Source organism: Carassius auratus, chromosome 11, assembly GCF_003368295.1.
Source record: "Carassius auratus strain Wakin chromosome 11, ASM336829v1, whole genome shotgun sequence".
Taxonomy (NCBI): Eukaryota; Metazoa; Chordata; class Actinopteri; order Cypriniformes; family Cyprinidae; genus Carassius; species Carassius auratus.
The window spans coordinates 1,469,002-1,493,567 of record NC_039253.1 but is presented as its reverse complement, the minus strand read 5'-3'; the positions used below and the strand labels follow the sequence as shown (position 1 = coordinate 1,493,567).

Genomic DNA, 24,566 nt, shown 5'->3' with positions numbered 1-24,566 from the left:
TCATTTATATCCAATGTTTATTCTGTGACTAACATATTTACACACAAACATTCATACATACATATTTACAAACGGCCTGTGAGCATTCTTCTGACGTGAAGGACGATGTTCCAAGCGGACTTTAGAAATAAAGTCTATCATGCTTTTTAAACAACAACAAAAAAAAACACTACTTTCATTGCAAGAGATCTGTTTAAAGCTATCCTTTCTGTGCTACAAGCGTTGCTTTTTTGCATTCATAGTCAAATCCATGTTGAAGTGTTCAATGGATTTTTGTTGCAGTATGTATTTCCAGTGAAACAAAAGATGCAAAAACAAAGTCCTGGAAACGTTGAACCAGATGAGCTCTGCTTTTTGCTCCATGACTGTTTATTTACAGCACAGCAGACAAATGTGAACCACACACTAAACACATCATTGGTTAAATCATCTTCCTGCAGTCTCAAAGCAGCTGGCACATCCACATTTAAACAACACATTCCCGTTCACCCTCAGAATAATTCACTCTCACCCATTTCTGTGCTTCACGAGAGCGGATCGCCCATTAACCCCATTCATTTTAAAGCCTTTGCATCCAATTTCACTCTGTGAGAAGAAACCTGTGTGTTACAGGTAAGGCAGCAAAATCCCAGAGCCTTTATCAAGAGGTACTGCAGGAGTTTTAACGATATCTCAGTCCGAACAGCAGGACAGTATGTTGGTAAAAAGCTACAACAATTGTTTTTTTGTTTTTTTAGGTCAGCTCTCCATCTGTTTGACACTGACCACAATCCTAACGTTGAATTTTAAGATCACCTAGATACTTGTAGTGTCTCCAGACATGAACATTTGCTTATATATAACACAAGGTACAAGAGAAACGACGACATCACTGTGCTAGAAGCATGTCGGCTCGAACACACAATAACAGCACAGATGACGTGCAATTAAATCTTTTTTTTTTCATTCGAATTGATGAGACGCTGCATGAGTGGCACTTTAATGTGAACTAGTCCTAGTAGTATTTAAAGTAGGCACTTCTCCGCTCAGTGCCCTAGAGTTCAGATCCTCATTTGGATGCACATCTAAGATGGCAAACCACAAGAAGAGTCCAAGAAACCAAAACTTGCATGGTACCCATTCAAGAAAACGTGAAAATAGACCTAGTTTGACGCCATTTTTAATCAATCAAAATTTCCATTCGAGTGACAAAAACGCTGATAGATTATTTATTCTATAATATGCATTACAACTTTATTCCCTCTTTCTTTTTATACTATATACATTTGCATTTTACACAGACATCGGGGGTTGTGTTGTCAAAATGAGAGGTATTAGGTTCAGGTTTAGACCGAACGTTGGGATTGGACAGAGGGCCGTGCTGGGGACAGGAAGTGGTTGAGACGACGAGTGTTCTGATTGGTTCTCAGGAGGAGCTCTTGGTCAAGTTGGGATAAAGCACCACTGCTGTCACAGCGACCACTGCGGCAACCATCGGCATCCAGGGCATCCAACCGCTCTGAAACAACAGCAATGCAATTAATAAAGCTCGTTATTTAAGATGCACCAGAGCAACCGGGACAGAAGCACTGGAGACTGGAGCTAAAGAGACAGAGAGAGAGAGGGAGAAGACAGGAAAAGCTAATATTTAAGTAAAACTGGGAGAACCAGTTACCTCACAGGAGTTATAAAGCAAACACAACCGGCTTTCTTCAAAGCCAAAGAAAGTAAAGCTGCATTTAAAGGAACAGATCACTCAAAAATGACAAATTGGACATCGTTTGCTCCCTTGTGTTCTTTCAAACCTGTATGCATTTTACCAGAATATTCATACTGCTTTTTTTCTTGTATAAAAGTGTACAGTGACAAAGGAATGTCAATCTTTAAAAACATAATAAAAATATTTTTTTCATATATTATTACTATTATTATTAGTAGTAGTATTATTATTAAAAAATATATATTTTCAAATATGAAAATTAACTAAATTCAATAATATTTAACAGTACAAAAAGTAAAATTAGAATAAAATGAATATAATATTTATATTATTAGTGGTGTTATATAAAAAATATAATATTTACAGCTGTCTGCATTTTTCTGTTGTTGCTTAAACTACATTTATTTTGGCACAGCTATTTTTTTCCCCTCTGATTTATGCATTTATTTCAGGTCAGGAAATACAGAAATCCATATAAAAACAAGAAACTTAGAAAAAGGGAATAAGTAGTCGAGTAAGAACCATGGCGAAGTGCCACTGATGGCAAAACTTATCTTAATGCACCAAGTTTGAATATAAAAAAAGTGTCCCTTTTTTGTTATAGGAAACTAAATGATTTTCAGAAATTACTGACATTATCTTTTTCTTTTTTCTAAATTCTATTGTAGGACTTGGAATATCATGCAGGTGTCATATGGACTGTCACTGTGCAGTTTAGATATTTCTATAAAGTTTGTCATCTGCTGATCTCTCGCCGCATGGAAAAGAGCAGCACGAACATTTGTCTAAACCTCTTCTTTTGAATTCTTTGAATGATAGCAAGTCACAGGTTTGAAACAACACTGGAGTGAGTACATGATGACAGAATGTTCATATTTGGATGAAAAATGCCTTTAAATGTATATAAGTAAAGAAGAACAGCAAATGAAAGATGATGTGATGACCAAAAAGCCCCAGACGGAAATAAAATAAACAAATAAATGAAAAAGCATCCAAAATCCCTGAATACAGAGATTTATACGCCGATCCAAGCAAGACAAGACAGTTAATGTGTTGGGTTAGTAATTGGTGATTCTGGGTGGACGAGGAATCGGTTAAGAGTTCCCACGGGATGCCAAGCACCGAAAAGGGATTTTGGGGCGAAGCGGGTGCAGAGATGATGGATAAGAGTTTGCCATGCACGGGTCGTATATATGTGATGATATATACAGAGACACACAAACAGACTCAACAGGAGCGTGTGTACCTTTCTACCACAACTGGCCGAAGCACCAATACAGCAAAGCCAGGAACAGACCGATGGAAATGGCTTGGACAGGCTGCAATATGGATGGCTAGAGGGAAGGGATATTACAAATAAAACAAAAAATCAATCTTCAAACTATTCAACGGAAATCAGGCTGGGGGAAGTCGAACAGCTACAACAAACATACACACATATACAAACAAAAACAGCCAAATAAAGGGGTGCGGTGGGAGGGGCCGAACATAAATCAATACAAACACCCCAGAATCACAAACACATCTGAACATCTAGAAGCAGGACGTCAGTGTTCAAGGCATTAATACATCACAGCAAACAATACACTGGTTATTTGCATTCAACTACAGAACAATTTATCCGTGTTCATTTCAAATCTACGACACATGAAGTCTGACTCCAATCAGCAGTGTGCAAGGGATTGTACTCAGGGAATTGTGGGAGATTAATGTGATAACTATTGTTGTGTAGCACATAAAAAAAAAAACTGAAGTGTAAAGCTCGCCAAAAATGAGAAATCAATTGTAAAATGTGTAAAAACAAAACATTCTTCTCTTGGGTCATAATGATAAAAAGACAAGGAGAACCTGAAAGTGAAAAAGTCTTCGAGGGGTTAATTAATATGAGCTTCTAAACAATAATAATACTCAATGAAACATATTGAGTATTTTTAACTACAGCTTTTTTTTTTTTGAGTATTACAGGATATTTTTATACACTTATGGATGCTTACAAATGTTGAACTGCAAATAATTTTTGCTAACGACTCTCAAAATCGTGCCGTAAATGTGTGTTGTGCTGTGTTTTCCAGAGCCGTGCGAAACAGTGAAGTAAGATCCATCACTGATTGCTGATAGCTGCGATAAAGGTGTAATGTGGATGACAGCTAGTTAATTGGAGTAAGATCTGAATGTTGGAGTTTCGTGGTGCTTTGCTAATGAACTGTGTGGGATGTGAGACTCACACTGCTGTTTTTCTCCTGCAGGAGTTTGAGGTTGAGCTTGCACTGCTCCAGCTCGTCGTGGATTGAGTGTTTCTCCCGCTCCGTCTGCTCATACCGCTGCCGCAGATCTGAGAGCAGATTCTGAGTGTCGTCGTACTGGAGAGAAACAGAGATTGTGCAATCATTGCACAACTGTGGAGGTCTAAGATTTTTTATGTTTTTGAAAGTAAGGCAATCTGTTCACCAAGGTTGCATTTATGTGATTAAAAATACAGTAAAATCACTAATATTGTCAAATAGTATTGCAATTTAAAACGACTGCTTTCTATGTGAATATATTTTAAAATGTAATTTAATTCTGTGAAGCAAAGCTGTATTTTCAGCATCATTACTCCAGTCTTCAGTGTCACATGATCTTCAGAAATGATTCTTATTTGCTGCACAAGAAACATTTCTGATTAACATCAGTTGAAATCAGTTGTGCTGCTTTATATTTTTGTGGGGATTTTGTTTTTCAGGATGCTGTGGTGAATAAAACAAATGCAAAAGATCGTTTATTTGAAAAAAATCTTTTTTAACATTATTAAATAGGGCTGTCAGTCACCTTAATTTAAATTAGTTATGCAATTAAAATAATTTAGCGCAGCTAACGCACAGGCCCCGCCCCCAGACCAGTGCGTTATCTTATTTTTCATACAGTTGGCACTTAACAAATATAATGCAGGGAAACAACTGCATAAATGTCTCCGTGATATCACACCAGCAGCAAGAGCAATATCACAGGAGTGCTGTTTTTGTCACGAAGAACAAGAGTGCAAATGTTATTTTATACAACGGTTCAGTAAATAAGTTAATATTGTGCAAAATGTAAACACAATATTGTGTTGCACGGCATGAAAGAAGGTATTGTGAATACTGTTGGTAACTAAGCTGTTTTGGTCACTAGTGACTTTCATTGCAAGAACAAAAAATAAAGAGATCTTTTTCTTGAATCTTATAGCCTAAACATTTAACACAATAATAGATTTAAATTATCTTTTGGGGGCATTTTCAGCAACCTGTGATTAATTAGATTAAAAATTGAAATTGGACTGACAGCCCTATTATAAAGTTCTTCACTGTCACTTGATTATTTGAATGCATCCTTGCTGAATAAAAGCAATTAATGTGTTGTGCATTTCCAATAAAAGATCTGGCTGGTCTTAGGTTGCTTGTACGTCTTTCTGCAGGTCCCTGGTGCGGCTTTCGGCTTGAGCCAGCTGGATCTTCAGTTTGCTAGCGTCCTGTTGGTGCTGGTCTTGTATCGAGCCCAGTTTGTTCTCCAGGGCACCCTGGGATTTCTCCAGAGCGTTTAGGCTGCTGCTCAACGTCGCGCTCTGCTCTCTGGAGCTGAGAAACAAAGAACGGAAAATAAAGGCTGTTTTCAGAATATGAACTAATGAATGGAATAATTTGTGTCATGGGAAAGAATGCTGTAGAACAATCCTAATATTAATGTGAAGCTGTAGGGCAGAGATGAGCTCATAGCAGTGAGAGGTACACACACTGCCTAGAGCAGAGATTAAGTAGAGGATAAAGGTACTTAAGTATTACAATGTAACCAGTTATTTGAAAAAAAAGCATCATTGAAATAGTCTTTTGTAAATACAGAGAGATGCAGTTGTTGTGCAATATGGTGATTCAAACATTCTTCATTTAAGAGAGCAGGTGTGGAATCTGATCTGATGTTAAAAGCCGTTTAAACCTGACTCACTTATGTTGTTTGTGTGAAAGCGACCCACCTGTCGAGCTCTTCCTCTAGTCTGTGGAGTTTCTGCTTCAGTGTTGTCTTCTCAGCCCGCAGACCATCACATTCATTCTGCAGACTACAGCACTCGCCCTGAAGCTTCTCCAATTCACCTGACACACACAAACACAGAGAAAAACTCATTACAAAATTGATTCCCTATACTCCCACACCAAACACCCCATAACAATGTATTAAAGTGCAACCACTATTCAGGTCACTAAAATATCATTACGCACAAATTTGTTTTTGTAATTTTATATTTTTTTAATTAAATTAAAAAAAAAAAAAAAAAAAAAAATAATAATAATAATAATAATAATAATAATAATAATAAATATATATATATATATATATATATATATATATATATATATATATATATATATATATATATATTAAGGCTGGGACTTTAACGCGTTAATTGAGATTAATTAATTACACAAAAAATAACGCGTTAACTAAGATGAATTAATTACAGAAAAAAATTCCCGCATTTTTAATAACGTATTTTTGCACCGCGGAACGTTTCTCACTGGATGAGTTTCGGCGGACCGATTATACTGGAGCACTAGGGGTGTCAATGGTTAACCGGTTAACCGATTAACCGTTAAAAATTGCGTAACCGAGTGAAACATTTTGCTCGGTTAAGTGACATCAATGGCGTGCACTTTTGCACCACCAGAGACCGCCAGAGCGCTCCCAGACATTTGTAATGTCCACAAGAAGAAGTCATTTTTCTAATATGAAGTGGGAAAAAAAAAGTACAGCGTTGGAGCACTTTAAAATTGAGAGTGACGGGGCAAAATGCAACTATTGCAATACAGTGCTTAGATATACTTCAAGTACAACCTCGTTGTTGTAATCTCAACAGCCAACACCCGGGCATCATTAGGCCGGTCAGGACACACTGGATGCGTGGCGAAAGCATCTCAGTTGCGTGGCGTGTCTGTTTTTAATTCGGCTCCCATGTTAACAGGTTAGAGCTTGCCGACTGCCTGCGTGAGACGCGTGGCTCAGGCGCGGCTCGACGCGTGCATGCTAGAAATAGAACCGACGCCTTGTTGGAAGCGTTTCCAGGCAAAATATAATAGGAAAATATGTTTATATGTCATTTTGTACACAAATACATATTAATTCATGACATTTTGATATTTGAAAGTCTATAGGTTGACATAAATTCAGATATAAATGTAATAAAAAAATAAATAATAATTATCGATTTTCAAATATTGTACCTGTCAAACATAGTCATAGCCTTAGCGAGGCGGCCGCGGAGCCTGCTTGTTACCTTCGCCTAAACACGGAAAGTTACATAACTATTACTAGAGCCTGTTCCTTTATAACATAGCCAAAGGTCGGTGTGTATTTGCTTTATACATTTTAGGCTTATTCTCAAATTCAGATTGTGTTAGTGGGCGGGATTATTAGGCAGTTTTAATAGGACAATTTGACCGGAGAGATTAAATTTTGTCGGACATTTCTTTTTCTTTTTTTCGGCCAATGTCCGGAAATTACCGGACAACGGAAACCCTGGCGCACACTATGGTTAACCGAGTATTAACCGCTAAGTGCCTCGGTTAATGGTTAAAGAAAAACTTGAAAACGTGCAGCCCTATGGAGCACCAACTAGCGTTCGCATATCACCGCACCAAATCGAGCCTCAAGTATCACCTCAACGCAAAACACATAGCAGCTAGCGTGGACTTTACACTTGTTATGTTGAACTATGTATTATTTTGTTGGTGCAACAGTTTATGTTGGAATCTTTATTGTTTTGGCAAAGGTTATTGAGAGTTGGACTTAGTATGTTATGGCCTCTGAAGCAACAGAGAGATGTTTTCTAATAGTCAGTGTTTCCAATGTTCTGAATGTAATTGACAGTATTGTGTTTTACTTAAAAGACACTTTACAGAAGGTTCCAGCACGTATAAGCTTCCTGAATTTCTGAAATGTAATATTTCTAAATTGTTTCTAAATATGCTATTGCTACACTTCATGGCAAAAATTGCACTGGTCTGCTAGACTTGGTTGAACAAAAATAAACAATATTTTGTTGCTTAAGCTTATGTATTCAGTCATTATTCAATGGTATACTATAAATCCATGTGAAAAAAAATATTTCTCACTGTTCTCAGGTCAAATATTTATATGCGATTAAAATGCGATTAATTTCGATTAATTAATTACAAAACCTCTAATTAATTAGATTAATTTTTTTAATCGAGTCCCGGCCCTAATATATATATATATATATATATATATATATATATATATATATATATATATATATATATATATATTAATTTACTATATACAATTGTAAAAAGACACTTAAATATATTTTTTAAAGTTATATAAAACGTACAAATATGTAATTTATAATTTACAATAAACATCAAATATAAAACATTTATTATGCATATTTGGCAGAAAATAAAATAAACATTACAATGTTTTTATTTGCATTTACATAATTTTTTTTACAATATAACTCAATACAGTACACTATAATTTAATATATTACCAGTTAAAGCCATCACAGTGATTACGCAAAATTAAAACAAAAAAACACATTTAGAAATTTTTCCAAACACAGGCTAATTTAACATTTTCATATTCTGTCTTTAATCGAGTGTGTGTGTGTCCAGACCTGTTGGTTTCAGATTGGAATTGTTTTAGTTTGGTACATCACTAGAGTTAATTTTATCGGGTCATGTTTAATGTAATTGCTTGAGATTCTTTGTAGGCTAAAATGGCTTTAAGCGATCTGAGAAGCACTGTCGGGACACTTTTATGCACATTTTTCTGTGAAAAACAAAACAAGGATCCGATAAATAATAAATAAACCCAGCAGGATGGACGATAATTAAACTGTTTCCATGACTCTGGATTGAACACATTAAACAGGGTCTGGAGAGAAAGACCCCAGTGAAATTAATACCACATGTGTGCCTTCTCAATATGTGAAGAAACGTACAGACTTAAACCCACTGAATAAACTAAAATCACAATATCTTGAGAGTATAGCCTATAAAACATTACACTCTGCTGTGGGGAGATCTAGTCAATCTTTGAACTTACACTTATTTAAAAGTCTGAGGTCTGTGAGATTAAAATATTTTTTAAAGCTCACCAAGACTGCATTTATTGGATTAAAAATGCAGTAAAATTGTGAAAAAATATTACAATTTAGAATGGCTCTTTTATACTCTATTATACTGTAATCAATTAATTATTCCTGTGATGCGAAGCTGTATTTCCAGCATCATTCCTCCAGTCTTCAGTGTCACATGATCCTTCAGAAATCACTCTTATATGTTGATTTGCTGCTCAAGAAACTTTTTTTTAATTATTATTGTTAATGGTTGATTCTTAGATAAATACAAAGCTTAAAAACAAAACAGTGAAATAGAAACCTTTTGTAACATCATAAATGTCATAACGGTCACATTTAATGCGTGTTTTCTAAATAAAAATCTCACCGACCCCAATCTATTAAAAAGTACTGCATGTTTTCTATTTCTACTCGAATTCTCTTCTCAAGGCCGGCAATTCAGAAAAACTGAACTCAAACAAAGCAAATGAGCGGAAACAAATGTTTCCAAACAGGAATCAAAGGCGCTAGAAAAGAGAGCGATCACAAAACACCAGAGCAGTGATCTCAGCGTGTTCCTCTGAAGTCAGCTTGATTTATGACAAACAGGGAACATTACTAGCCAAACAGCACATCAGGGACACAGGAGGTTCAACGCAGGAGAGCGGATGACGACATGCTAGGTCTGGGTTTTTAACAGTGATATTGCTGAGCTAGGGCTAGCGTACCTTGGAGCTGGCTAGCTCTTTCCTGGTGCTGGCTCTGGAGCTGGAAGCTGGCCTGCAGGTTGCTGATCTCCACTTCATACTTGGCTGCCGTCTGTCTCCATTTGTCCAGTTCGGCGGTGACGGTGCTCAGGTCTCCCTGCAGGGCGGCGATCTCGCGTTCCCGCTCGGCGGTGGCAGTCTCCATGGCGTGCCGGAGGACCAGGATCTCCTCCTGTGCGCTGTAGAGCTCCTCTCGAGTGATGCTGATAGTGTTCTCTCTCTGCTCACGCAAAGCCTCCATATCAGACTGGAGCTTCGCCAGTTGAGCTGAAGACAAAGAAGAGGTACAGAGATTTAGAAACGATTAACGGGTGAAATTAGGTCTAAAAATTCAAACATGGCAATTGAAAATATTCGGTTTGGGAGGGAAGAAATCACTGATTTTACAACTTCATTATCCTGAAAACTGTTTTTTTTTTTTTTTTTTAGTCAAAGCTGTTTTCAGTTCAGTACTTGTAGTGTGTCCTGAATCCAATAACTGCAATAAGCTTTGGATATTAAATAAAGTCTCAAAAAATGTCATTTTCATAACTAAATTCAATAAATAAATGTTGTTTTAATGCTTCTTCATGCAGCACCTTAGTACAAACTAGTTACAACAAAAAAGTAAACATGAATGAACATCAGAAAGTAAGATTAAAAAATTTGTATGACTTAACATCTCGTGTATTCCAACCACGTAAAGATGTCAATAAAACAAAATTTTTCACAGGAAGAAATTCAATTTTTATAATCAAGAAAAAAAAAAAAAAACTCCAGAAAAGAGCATTTTCAAAAATATATGCACTAATAAATAATCTTTTTTTTTTTTTACTTTACCTCTTGACTTTATTATTAATTGGAGCAGAAACATGATTATATCATTAAAAAGTTTATATAAAACCACCTTAAGTACAATTTAGATTAAAGCAGCCCTTGACTAAGGATTTTTGTGGTCGACTAGTAGTCTTTCATTTTAAACATTAGTCGAATTAGTTGCATGTTTATTAATAAACCATTTAAATCATTATAATGAGTATTTAATTGTCTACATAGTCTGATAAGTGCTCAAGCAGATGCATAAAGATTGCCACAGCCCACCGGCAGAAGTAATGGTTATGAATCTTAGGAATTGTAAAGCTGTGCATTTCTTTAATACGATAAAACTAAAGACTTTTTGGAGATATGAAGAATGCAGGTTACTCCATAGGTACTCAAGGTTAACATGAGATCTGTGTGTGTTATGCCCCCTTTAATTTCAGTTTCAAGACTAAAACTGATCAACCCATCAACTCATCCTGATGATTATATTTAGAAGTCTTTTTGAAGATTGTAAAGATGTTAGTGAAACGGCTCACTCTGTAAGAAGCGGATCTGTTTCGCAGATTCTTCAGTCTGCTGTCTGTTGGTTCTCCTCTCCTCCTCCAGCAGAGCTGATGAGAGAAAGACGATCAGCGCTTCACACTAATGCCAGTGCAGTCATGATTATTAAAGCTACTGAAGGAGCGTACCTTGCAGCTCGAGGCATCTCTGTTTGCCGGTGTTGGCGAGCTCCTGGGCCTCCTGCAGCTCTCGGTGGAGGTGAGGAATGACCTGCTCTGTGTCTCCTGACTCCAGGTTCCTGTCCATTTCTACAAACACACACAGAGCAGATGCTGAAGTGAGGGAGCATGAAGAAAAAACACGGCATCAAGAGAGATAAAAATTAATACTTAAAATTAATAACTCATCCTGCATGAACATGAATGATGCCTCAAAGCATGCAGCTTGTTACGAAATCCTCACTTTTCTTAATTACAATATCCCTCAGAGACTCAAGCATTGATCAATTATTTTTTCATGTCTTCAGGAAGGTATTAGTTCAGGTTTCAGTTCAGGCAAAATTTGCATTGGGTATAATTTGGCAAAACGTTGTGAAACTAACTCTAGGACTTTAGGGTAGCAAAAAAATTTTTAAATAAAAAATTATTTAAATTTAAATGTAATAGAAAAAATTAAATCAAAGCATAGTTTATATAAAGTAATTTTAATACAACTTAATTAAAAACATAATTAAAATTGTTTTATAACTACAATAATTGCAACAATAAGTAGCCATTAGTTACAAATATGTTTAGTTACAGTATTTAGTTTGGAACAATTTGCATTTGGCAATGATTTATACAATTTTGTAAAACTGTGCATTTAGATTGTTTTGTGATATGTGAGTGGAGCTTCTGAATTCTTGTGAAAAAGTTTCGAAAACAAAATTCAGCAAAAATGTAACCATTTGAGCATTTAAATACTGTAAATGTATGTAAAAGCATATTTTTTATTATAATGTAGTGATTTTAATACCACTTCATTTAAACATATTAACTGTTAAATCAATGAGACAATGATAAAATAGCTTAAAAAAAATAAATAAATAAAAAAACACCCCAAAAGTGGAATAGTTTTTCTACCATTTACTGCATAGATAAATTTGAATATCAAAACTGTTGTTGTGATCAATTTCACAATGTTATATGTAGCTTGGACCCACATCTAGTGACTTTTAAGTTATTATTTACCTGCTTTACATGAATATTGCATTTCTGGCTCTCAGAAAGCCAGTGTTTTTTTTGCACAGGAATGTAAATGTAAATGCTGCAGCTCCTAAAAACAGACTGCAGACATATAAATAACGTATCTGTGCTAAAAATGCTTCTCCTAAAAGCCCAAAGCCGCTGTAAGCGTGAGACCAATCCATCACGATGGGTCAGTAACTTCGGCGCCACAAACGACACATTCTGTTCGACCTCATGGGCAGAAACATGATTACTCCTAACCAAAATCAAGATGCTTGCTCAGAATCTGTTCATTATGTGAAGAATGATGCATTTCTGTTTGCTCAGTGAACGACTCGAGTGTAAATGCACAACATGCACAACCCTGCTTGCATCGTACAACAGAATATCCAAAATACACTGACTTTAGACTACAGGACACAACCTGAAGCCTGATTACGTAAGTCCAGCACACGCTCAGACGGCTCTAATGCACGATCTACAAATGGGCCGTTTAGATGATCTGCACCACGCCAAGCAAAAGAGACATTAGACATTCTCCCTCATAAGACTTCGTGCCGAGCAAACGCACATTTGCAGTCTCTCTGAGGAGCATCCAGTTGGTCTCTCATGTGGTCTTGTGTAACAACAGGCTTTTGGGAAACCTCCTCTGACCATAAACTGATGAACGTCCCCCTCTCTGAACACGCTACAGATGTGGGTGAAATCATGCGCTAATTTAAGGGCTGGTAATCTGTCATGATGTCAGACGAAGGGTGTTTACTGCGGGCAAGGGAAAATGATGTAACAAACTTAGCGGTGTTTCTGAAGCTTTGCCATGTAGTTAATGAGAGAGGGCATGAAGTGATGTGTAATCTCATTCTGCTCCTTCATCTGTGATTTCATCAAGAGTGTCTCAAAGGATTTTATGGCTGAGATTGAGGAGCACAGCCGTATAAGGTTACATGTGTTCAGATAACTCATCATTAAGGCAACTGAATAATTCATGCCAGACGCCTGGGTGTAGATGCAAGCTAGGGGTGAAAGAGCAATTCAACAGCGCCTCCTAGTGGTGCATTTACCAATGCTTTCTGGACAAACCAAATCATTATGCAAAAACAAATAATGATCCAAGATGAATACAGTTAATTGAGATTAACAATTAAGATATCTGCCTCAAAAACACATGGGATGGAGCATTTTTAAGGGGGTAAAAAAAATTATACATGTATAATACAAAAACACAATACTTGTAATACATCACAATACAAAAACACCTAAAAGTCAAGATGAAAACCATCACCATATTTCATTCCAGGGTTATTGGAGTTAACTAAAAAAAATAAAAATAAATCTTGCTGCTGTTGCAATAATTTAAAGCTGAAAAAAAAAAATATATATAGAAATATTTAAAAAAATAACAAAAAACCTACCGAAATGGTAAGAACCAGAACCCTCACAGTTTTGGGAAAACAAGGATTTATTAATGAATTTTAAAAGTGAGACTTTAAGACCTGAAATAAGTCTTGAAAATTATTTAAAAATCCTAAAAATTCATGTACATTTCTAGGATGAATACAATTTTCTTACATCAAGCTCTAATATTAATATATTATTGAGTAAAGAAATTGCTATTTGTGAGTTAAAAATAACTTAAAAAATGATAAGACATATAAATTCATAATTGAACCTTGAAGAATATTCAGTTTTTGAATGTTCTAAAATCAGAAATGTAATTATTCTGATTTCAATATAATTGAATATCATTTTAATATTTATTTGGGAAATACCAGTATTAAATGGGGATAAAGCTGCTCTCTCATTACAGAAGTAGTATACCATAGATATAATCTTTATTTTTTTTTTTCAAAAGGTTGAGAACCTGATTTAATGTGATGAAAAATGTGCTAATTTTTCTTGGTTGTATTGTTTTGGCTTGGCACCCAATTTTATACAAAATTAAGGCACTTTACGCCTCAATCTTTTCCATAATCTTACAAAGATAATTATTTTACATAATTATTTATATATCACTGTATATAGAGAATATGTATGCAGTGTATGCATGCTAGAATAAACCTTATTTAATCAAGGCGGCAGAGAAAAGCTCCAGCGGCACACATCCCTCTGGTCTTGGCCGCCTCTGAGTCTGTCTGGCATCAAGTGTGCCCTCGAACAATGAGGTGCTGAAACTGGCACTTCCTCCCTGATCCGAGCCAGCGCTCCTTATCTGAAGTGCCGTTAAAGGACATGAGCTCAATGCAATCACGACAGCCCACTTAGACTGAATTAAACCAAACGCCAGGCGAGTCTGAACAACATTTTTGTTCAATGAGAACTTGCCTAATTGCAAAAAAAAATCTGAAAAACAAGAGGAAAAACTGGTGTGAAAACATGAGTTTTAAACAGATTAATTAGAGCATTCTGGACAGCCTACACAGAGCCTTCTGCTGTGTCACATCTCTTATTTAGGACAGATACAGAGAGAGTTCAGCAGGTCAAATGAGTCACACAACTATAACTACACAAACACAAAGCAAAGTCTTACTCGAGATGTCAAAAACACCCATAATTACATCTCAAATAACACTTAGAGTGCATTAGGTTGCTGAATATTCATCAGGCAGTGAATATGTAAGGATGGGTGTTTATATATTAATGAGCTCATGACTGTGACATCATATTGATTTCTGAATGAGCTGATTTTATGGTATAGTCTATATTTCTTGATTATTTACTTATTATGAACGTTATGTATGGCTGTATAAAACTTCAACCTCAGATCCTGTTTTCATGATGTGACCCTACAGATGAGATTTGATTAAAACCGGATGTGTGGGAGACAAATGTCCTGCTGTCTGGTGTGACTCAGCAGTGTGAGAGTAGATGAAGGATCTCAATATTTTCAGCCTGAGTCACAACTGGGGCGATGCCATCAGAGATGAACCGCGTGAGAAGGGGACAATCGTCCTCGAGCCACTATGACATCCAGAAAACAAACTACCAGAAGAGATCAGTGCCATTTCAACTCGTCATTCATTCATGAAAATGCAGTTTGAACCTGTTTTTTAAAACTTTTTCTAGGAGACAATGACTTAAAATTTTCACCCAACACTTTCTCCCTGTGTATGACTGTCTCTTTTATTTTTAGGTGCTTTGTGCAAAGCCAAAGTTTGAGCAATATTCTAAGGTAGCATAAAAAATCCATTTAAAGGCACAATCCAATAAAAGATAATGCTGTCATCATTCACTCATCCTCATCTGGGTCTAAATGTGACTTTCCTCTAAATAACATAAAACAAAGATATTTTCAGGAACGCTGGGACCCCAATTAATAAAATTTATTAGTTTGTGTCCCATAAAAGAGAGTGAGTTATACAGATTTTAGAACGACGTTAAAGTAAAACGATTACAGAATTTTGAGTTTGGGGCGGAACATCTGTTTTTCAAATGTAACATTAAACACATTTAGAATTTCAGAGAAACTAAAAAGTGATACATTGTATCGGTTGAAAGCAACCCTTCTTCTGACTGACAGACATCTGAGCAGCAGCTGTACATGACACTGTGAAAGCGCTCAGGGTCTAATTGGGCTATAATTGGTTTAGATTCAAGGCTCTCCTCCAGTGGAACATAAAGTAGGGCGAGGGGAAAGAGACAAACCAGGATGACACCTGCCAGGAGGACACCTTTGGGTCCCACAGCTGTCCTCTCCAGCAGCTGCAGACCATATAAAGAAAGATTGGGGAATAACACACACATGCCAGTCCCCCGAGCTCTAATGAGTGCAGATAAAGAGGGTGACTAACAGTTCAGGCCAGCCAAAACACACAAACACACCCACATCAGCTCTGGCGTTTCAGACAGGGAAGCTGAAAAGAAAGCTTCCACACAAAAGAATGGAGGGATTACCTTTCAGAAGAGAAACCCTGTTCTGGGGCTCGTTCAGTTCTTGTTCATCCATTTGTCCGTCTGAAATGAGAGAAAGAAAGAAAGAAAGAAAGAAATTAAAACAAGAACACAAAAAAAGAGAATAAATCATGGAAAAATTTAAGGAAAAGAACACAAAATAAGGAAAGAAAAATAAAAACATGGGGAAAAAAGCGAGAAAGAAAGAAACAGACAAAGACAAATAAAAACATGAAAAAAAGAAATTGAAAAAATATAAAAATATTAAAAAAAGGCAAGAAAAAAAAGGGGAAAACATTTAAACAAGAATACAAAAAAAGAGAATAAAACATGGAAAATTTTAAGGAAAAGAACAAACAAATATATAAGGAAAGAAAAAATAAAAACAATGAAAAAGAAAGAAAGAAACAGACAAAAACATGAAAAAAAGAAATGTAAAAAATATGAAAAAAAATTAAAGGAAAGAAAGAATTAGACAATGTAAAAATAAAATAAAGCAAAGACAAAAAGATCACACAGAACAAACAAAAACAATAAAATAAAATCAGACCTCGTTTACATAATCTATAAATTATAAGATAAAGATCTAGGTTTTTCATATAACACTTATTATATCTGGGAAGAAAAAAAATGGCATGCATCAATGAAAGCTGCAGTAGCCAAAACACAGCAATTCATACATTACACATGTGTCACGTACCTGATGTGTCGTCACTGCTTTTCTCCTTGCTGGGGCTCAGCGTATCTGACATATCGCACTCTTTAGCGTCTGTCTGGTTTTCTATGGAGGCAGAGCGGAAGAGACCACTTAGAGGAGAGGGGGGACACAATCACAGCCCAAAATAACAGTTAAATGAGCATAACTATACAGCGATCACAATCTTTACCAGGCTCTCTGCTTCAGTATCTATATCCAAACTGGAGTGTGTTTGATGGCTGTTTATATATGAATCACAATTCCTCACAGCAGGCAGTGAATGAGTGAGCCCCCTGGAGTTCATTCTCTCTGGCTGGTGGTAGTTATTGCCCACACATGGTCATTTGAGTGACCTGGGCTTCCAAAGGGACATACAGTCACATGCTAAACTAGTTGCAGATTTAGTTTTGTGCTGCTGTAGTATCCATGTGGACTAAAAAGAGTTATAAACGTGGTTTGAACATGAGGAGGTCACGTCGGTCTAAAGAAAACTCCTGGTAACATGTTCATGCATCAATGTATATGAATGAATGGCACCTCAAATTTTCAGTATATCTTCGATGAAAGTTGTAAATGTCAGTCGAAAAATCAACATCAGTCAATGCTGTCTAGATACTTCTATTCCTCTCAGACATTGCACATTTAAATCGATATATGACCTGAAAAACCACCCAGCCTGCAGTTACATCACATGATAGATCTTCTGAACTCAGTGTTCATGAATAAGCACAGTGCAGTGAACAAACAGTGACTCAGTGGGACTGAATGATGTTGTCAGAGGCAATGGTTGACCGGTGAATTATGAACTAATATGTGTGGCCATAATCTCAGCTGTGAGAGGTCAGACACACAAGAAGAGCACAAAGAGGACGAGGTCAAGGTCTCAATGACACATCATCAGCAGCACTGCTCTTTCATGAGGTTATAACCTGGTCCAGAGTGAATTTACTCTCCTTTTTCTTTTTCTTGGACTGATTATTGGATTTAAATATTAGAAAATGTAAACGAAAAAGTTACAACAAATAGCTTTTGTTATTTTTTATCTATTATCATATTTATTATTTTTAGGCAGAAAGGATTTAAACGTTTTTATAAGTAAATGAAAAATGTACAACAGGTAGTTTGTTTTAAACCTATTATTGTTAGGAAGAATGAGCAGGAAGATTTTAAAATTGTAAACTATTTTTTGTTTGTTTTCAACTTTACTATTATTATTATTAGGCATAATGGTGCAAAATTCTACAATGTAAATGAAAAAAAGAAAAACAAAGTTAACTTTTTATCAATTATTTTTACATAGAATAGGTTTCAACATTTTAAAATGTAAATGAAAAAGTTACAACCAGCCTTTGTTATTTTTATTTATTAATATCATTATCTCGCTGAATATATTTAAATATAAAAAAAAGTTGCAACAGTTTGCTTTAAACATTATGATTATGCAAAATAGTTGTGAACATTTTAATGTGTAAACAACAATTATCTTTTTTTCTTTTTGACCTGTTATGATGATGATTTATTAAGATAAATGATTTTAAACATTTTAAAGCAAAGACGAAAAAGTTACGTATAATTTGGCTTTTTTCTATTGTTATTATTATTAAATGTAAATTAAATTCACAACAAGTAGTATACCTATTCATATTTGAATAATAATGAGCTAAAACTTCACCATGACAATGATTTTATTAGAGCTCATTACAGTAATGACCCTGACCTGGTCGTGCTCTTTGAGGATGCTAAAAATAACCATAATGCGCAGTTGTTTAATTTGGTTTTAAATAGAGGTCAGGGTGAAACCATGTGCCTCCATTGCCATCAGATTGCATCATACCAATGTTCCCTATAACAGAGCTTAATCTAGAAAGAAACTTGATTAAACTCTGATGAACGTGACAGAACTGTTATGATACCTTTAAGCCTGTCTGGACTGGCCAAGCTGTTGTCCACTGCCGTTTGGTTATTCTGAAGATGTGCATCGATGACTTCTGTGAAACAAAACAGGAAAACATGTCACGTCTCTGCTCCATTCTCGAGTCCACGAATGGTTCACCTCAAGTGAACATCAGAAGTGTGAAAACAGCCTTTCCAAATCAATCGATAAAACACAATCTGTGCTCTTACCGTCAAAGTTGGACAGCTTGTTAATAGATGAGTCCACTGCGTCCTTCAGCTGCCTCACCGCTGGTTAAATAAAGAGGAAAAGCATTGCAGTAAATCTGTCTTTAGCATTAAATATCAAATCTCAGTCATTATGACACTGATGCAGACCGACTAAACGCAGTATCAGCATTTTGTAGTTTTTCCATACATACAAAAGAAAGCAAAGAATGATACATGAAAAGCATCAGTGGAAGCTCAGAACGCATGCTGGTGAGAGTGAAAATCCTCGGGAAGAGAGAAAATCCAAGTCAGCTGGAGGTGACGTGAGAACAGACGACATGCAAGAGTGTTTTCGTTAAGAAACCATGTCGAGTTCGGAGAATGATATTCATTTATGTATACATAGACTACATGGACCTCAGTGAAAGCTTATGATATGATCTCCACATACAGATTTCAGATTACACAACAGATCCTGAGAGCCTCTCCGTTCTGCAATACACCATATTTTCAACACTATAAGGCGCAAGTAAAAGGCTTTAATTTTCTCAAAAAACAACAGTGCGCCTTATAATCCGGAGCACCTTATATATGGATCAAGGCGCTCGGTCAAAATGAGTTGAATTGAGTTATGCACTAACGTTTGATTTAGTGGTAGCAGACAGTTTCTTTTACTATGTGTTTACTGAATTAGCGAAAAGTTCCCCTCCACGTTTGGGAGAAGAGTGAGCAAGGCTGGGAGATATTGTTAATATGCACATCAACATTTGAACAACGTTACCATGGGAGTGAATGGAGCTGTCAGAACACTTAATAAAGTTTGACTTTATCTGACTGTTTTGTTGACATTCCCTTAGCACAGCTCCATCTAGTGGGTGCATAACGCAAACCCAGTCAAACGTTTGACTGCAGTATCTTCTATTCTATGCGCCTTTTATTCTGTTGCACCCTATATATGAAAACAGTTCTAAAATAGGCCATTCATTGAAGGTGCGCCTTATAATGCGGATAATACGGTAGTGTAATGTATTCACATATAGCATGGTGTGTTAACTATGACTTCGTTATAGAAAGATCCAAATAGAACTAACTTCAGCTGAAGTACAAACCAAAGCATACACTAAACAATGTTTTGTTCATTACAAGCTGATTGAAAGTCAGAATATAAGCCAGCATTTGACTAGATCTGGAACGAGGCGCTTAAATAGACAGTCAACAGCAAAACGCATTTTTTATGTCTTTCCATTTTACATTTCCAGCATGTTACGGACAAGTCTATTCGACTGGGCTTCACTATGCTAGACTACAGCCAATAATATTTCTGTGAAATTGAAGTGCTTGGATTTATTTTAAATTTGATTTCATCTACACAATCAATGACTTTGAACAATCACGGTCGATCCTAATTGAAAAAAAATATGATTTAACGACAAAAATGTTTTTTGGTTTTAAAGTTATTTTTGAATTCAATAATGGTTCTGATTAGTTTACCGATTATGAATTTAACACTGGTATGTAAATCTTTATGAATTACAAAGAACCAGATCATAAGAGTAATTTGTTCACAGTGAATTGCTTGTTGAATGTACAACACTTACACTTTTGTGTTTAGCATAATAATAAAGTTAATATTAAAAGAACAGCATATGGAATAAAATTCTCTAGTTTCACTGTGTCAAAAATATTGTACCACAGTATTTTTTTTTTTACTATTTTGCAAGTTGTCTGAGCATAACAGCCAAACTATTCTCGATTATAAATACAAAGCCTTTTAGGCTAACAAAATATGAAAAAAAGAGTGGCAGATATTTAGGCCAAAGTGGGCCAAGATAAAAATATTTTAATTTTTTAATTTTTTTTATCTTTGTAATAATTATACAAAAAAAAAAACACACATTACAAATACACATAACGTTCAAATAAAACGTTGGGTGTTTTTTTTTAGGTTCAATAGATGTTTTTAGCAGGAGCATTTAAGAAATTGAATGAACAAATATAAAAATAAAACACTATATAGATTGATTCCTATTAAAGCAATGGTGTTAAATTCTTTCCATCAAGAGCAGTAATTGATTTTCTCTTAGTGTTTTGTTGCTTAATTAACATTAAAGGAATAATAAATCACAAAATAATTTTTATACCATCATTTACTTAAACCTGAGTTTAAGAAAAAAAAAAATTACGAGATTACGAGATTAACGTTGTAACATTTCGAGAATAAAGTCGAAATACTGCGTGAATTAAGTCGAAATACTGCGTGAATTAAGTCGAAATACTGCGAAAATTAAGTCGAAATACTGCGTGAATTAAGTCGAAATACTTTGAGAATTAAGTCGAAATACTTTGAGAATTAAGTCGAAATACTTTGAGAATTAAGTCGAAATACTTTGAGAATTAAGTCGAAATACTTTGAGAATTAAGTCGAAATACTTTGAGAATTAAGTCGAAATATTGCGTGAATTAAGTCGAAATATTGCGTGAATTAAGTCGAAATATTGCGTGAATTAAGTCGAAATATTGCGTGAATTAAGTCGAAATATTGCGTGAATTAAGTCGAAATACTGCGTGAATTAAGTCGAAATACTGCGTGAATTAAGTCGAAATACTGCGTGAATTAAGTCGAAATACTGTGTGAATTAAGTCGAAATCCTGCGTGAATTAAGTCGAAATACTGCGTGAATTAAGTCGAAATACTGCGTGAATTAAGTCGAAATACTTCGAGAATTAAGTCGAAATACTGCGTGAATTAAGTCGAAATACTGCGTAAATTAAGTCGAAATACTGCGTGAATTAAGTCGAAATACTGCGTGAATTAAGTCTCTGTATTTATGTGAAAATTTAATTAAACAATTACAATACTTCACTAAATTCCAAATATGTGAAAATGTATTCTTGTAATATTTCGACTTTAATCTCATTATATTTAAACTTTATTCTCAAAACATTTTGACTTTATTCTCATAGTATTACGACTATTCTCGAAACATTTCGAGTTTAATCTCGTAATATTTCGACTTTATTCGTGAAATATTTGACTTTATTCTTGAAATATTTTGACTAATCTTGAAATATTTAGACTTTATTCTCATAGTATTATGATTTTAATCTCAAAATATTTTGACTATTCTCGTAGTATAACGAGTTTAATTTCTAAACATTTCGACTTTATTCTTGAAATCTTTTGACATTATTCTCGTAGTATTACGAGTTTAATCCCGAAACATTTCAACTTCAATCTTGAAATATTTTGACTATTCTTGTAATATTTCAACTTTATTCTCGTAATATTTCGACTTTATTCTCGTAATATTTACACTATTCTTGTATTCTTATAAAAAAAAAATTCAACGTGGCACTAAAACGTCATCGTAGAATAGCAATAATTAATCATTTTTATCATTTTAAATTCTACATTTATCAAAATAAAAGCATTCAAAGTTTTTTTTTCAAAACGTTATTTTTTTCACATACAAAAGAGTGCACTAGTGGAAACCAGCATTAAAAAATAAAATATCATCTGTAGAATTAATAAAACATCTGAAAATTTGCTGAGAATTTAACAAATATTTGTAATCTGACTCAGAGGAAGAAAAGAATCATGTCTTTACAGTGTTTTTCTGATTAGGGGACAATACAAGACAACTCCACCTTACTAAAGCTTCTCAAAAAGAATTCTACAATTTTGTGAAAAACTGCAATGTGCTTCATTAAAACAGGTACTACATTTTAAATCAGCACCTAAATATTAGTAAGAAACAAGCACATTCTTTAGTGCTTAAGTTCATTTCCTCATTTTACGGAGTAAAACCTGCTCTGATTGCTCATAAGATGGTTCATTAGTACGGCTGAGGAAGACGTTGGAAAGAATGTGGTGTACTCACATTGACACTCAATGTACTGTTGAATTAAAGTGCAGTCTCCTCCACTCTTTAAAAGAAAGTGGTCTACCAAAGAAAGAAAAACCCTCCATTAAATGAACAGCAAATGGAAGAAACCCCACATCGTGGGGCGTCAGATGATATTAAAACAGAAGCCAGATCTACAGCATACAACATGTGATGCAACCAAACAAAGATGCAGAGGGCGGGACAAGGACACAGACGTGTGATGCCTCACTGTCCTGAAGAGACTGACTGACACCTGTCAATCACCTGTCACCTCAGGTATTTAAATAGTATTCTTTTTTTAATTCATGTTTTTTTTTGTTTTGTTTTTACAGTGGAATAGCATTATGATAGCAATATTTTTATATATTATCTTATTGTGTTATATAGATTTTTTAAAATAAATTTAATAAATTAATAAAAACTTTACTGGTTTGGCTGCCATATATATATATATATATATATATATATATATATATATATATATATATATATATATATATATATATATAAAAAGCTTAAAGTCAGTTTATTGTACAGTTATGCTCTTAACAGCAAAACAACTTGTGTAACGACGTGCACGTCTCTCTTGGTTTAACAACCACACATTTTGATGCCAAAAGAATGGCATTTTTGACGTATTCAGTTACTTTCAGCTTTGCACAGGATGATGTTCTCCGCTAAGGTCTTATTGAAGTAAAAACCCCATGTTATGCCATTCTTATTATCCCTGAGATCAGTATATTTCATGGAAATGAATGATTAAGGGACCGCTCAGCGAGTGAAACGTCTCTGCCAAGAGGTCTGTGGTCTGTGGCATACCACATCAGTAGTTTTCATTTACCTCTCATATTATTGACAGAGAATCTGGTTTAGTGCAACCCCTAATTTAACACTGACTAAATGATATTAATTATATTAATAATCACCAATGTGGCACATTATAATGGGTCCACCGGAACATTCAGGACCTTATTATCCATCAAGAAGCCTAGTAGAAATAACTAAACAGGCCAATGGGTTCAGATTGTTTAAACTACCTTGCTCTCGTACTGAGATAAATTGACTTGGCGAGAAACGGCCAAATGATGGGGAGAGTCTTAAACTGTATACAGAGGTACAGACTTGAACACACATGCTCAATGCAAAAGTTCAAGGCCTTCGAGACAGAACGGAAGCAAAGCTGGATGGACAGAAAGAAAGTGAAATGAAAAACAGGCAACCAAAGGCGAGCTCCCATGCTGAATCAGTCAAGGAGATGATGCAAGGTTAGCAGCACACTAGCAGACGCATGCGTCTCCAACTCACCTAAACTGTTGTTTTCCTTTATGCTTTTCTCCTGCAGCTGTTCTAACCGGACTGAAAACGACAACGAAAAGATTTGAGGTAACCAAAAATAAAAACAAGAGCTCCTCCTCACCCTGTTTCGTCTGTTTAGTTACAGTGATAAGGGAGTGCACCGTTCCCAACTGAGAGAAATATAGCACGTGTGTGTGTTTTACCTTGCAGGGCTGTTAGTCTCTCATTCGTGAAGTCGTTGTCCGCCTGCAGAGCTTCGATTCGAGCTTGAAGCGATTGCTCTTTCTCCTCCATCTCTTCGATCTTCAGCTGTAGCTCTTTCTTCTCATTCAAGCCTTTCTGAGTGAGCTCCTCATGTTTGCCCTCTGCCAACTAAACATGAAGCATTAAGAACATAATAAATCAAACTCAGGCCATCCATTATGTAGGTAAGTTTGTTTCAGATTTGGAGAAATGTAGCATTGCATCACTTGCTCAGCAATGACTGCTCTGCAGTGAATGGGTGCCGTCAGAATGAGCGTCCAAACAGTTGATAAAAACATCACAATAATCCATTATCCAATTTGAACTCATATTTTATCCAGATGCAACAGTTTAAAATGTGTTGATGGGTT

At 35.4% G+C, this 24,566-nt stretch overlaps 1 protein-coding gene across 5 annotated transcripts in view; it reads right to left on the bottom strand.

Annotated features, from left to right (window-relative positions):
* Positions 1 to 24,566, bottom strand: part of LOC113110709 (sarcolemmal membrane-associated protein-like) — a 51,649-nt gene continuing 27,083 nt past the window's right edge. Inside the window, exons 10-24 of one of the 5 annotated variants that reach the window (XM_026274853.1) lie at positions 24,156 to 24,324; positions 23,962 to 24,012; positions 22,651 to 22,713; positions 18,791 to 18,850; positions 18,580 to 18,654; positions 16,670 to 16,750; positions 15,973 to 16,032; positions 11,044 to 11,163; positions 10,891 to 10,965; positions 9,515 to 9,820; positions 5,685 to 5,802; positions 5,121 to 5,292; positions 3,925 to 4,059; positions 2,946 to 3,033; positions 1 to 1,498 (exon numbers count right to left, since the gene is read on the bottom strand). In XM_026274853.1, coding sequence (XP_026130638.1) covers positions 2,950 to 3,033; positions 3,925 to 4,059; positions 5,121 to 5,292; positions 5,685 to 5,802; positions 9,515 to 9,820; positions 10,891 to 10,965; positions 11,044 to 11,163; positions 15,973 to 16,032; positions 16,670 to 16,750; positions 18,580 to 18,654; positions 18,791 to 18,850; positions 22,651 to 22,713; positions 23,962 to 24,012; positions 24,156 to 24,324 — 1,569 coding nt within the window. In that variant the 3' untranslated portion in view covers positions 1 to 1,498; positions 2,946 to 2,949. Of the gene's footprint in view, positions 1,499 to 2,945; positions 3,034 to 3,924; positions 4,060 to 5,120; positions 5,293 to 5,684; positions 5,803 to 9,514; positions 9,821 to 10,890; positions 10,966 to 11,043; positions 11,164 to 15,972; positions 16,033 to 16,669; positions 16,751 to 16,856; positions 16,982 to 18,579; positions 18,655 to 18,790; positions 18,851 to 22,650; positions 22,714 to 23,961; positions 24,013 to 24,155; positions 24,325 to 24,566 lie in introns of those variants that run through there. The other 4 variants (XM_026274852.1, XM_026274855.1, XM_026274854.1 and 1 more) reach the window with 4 other exon arrangements.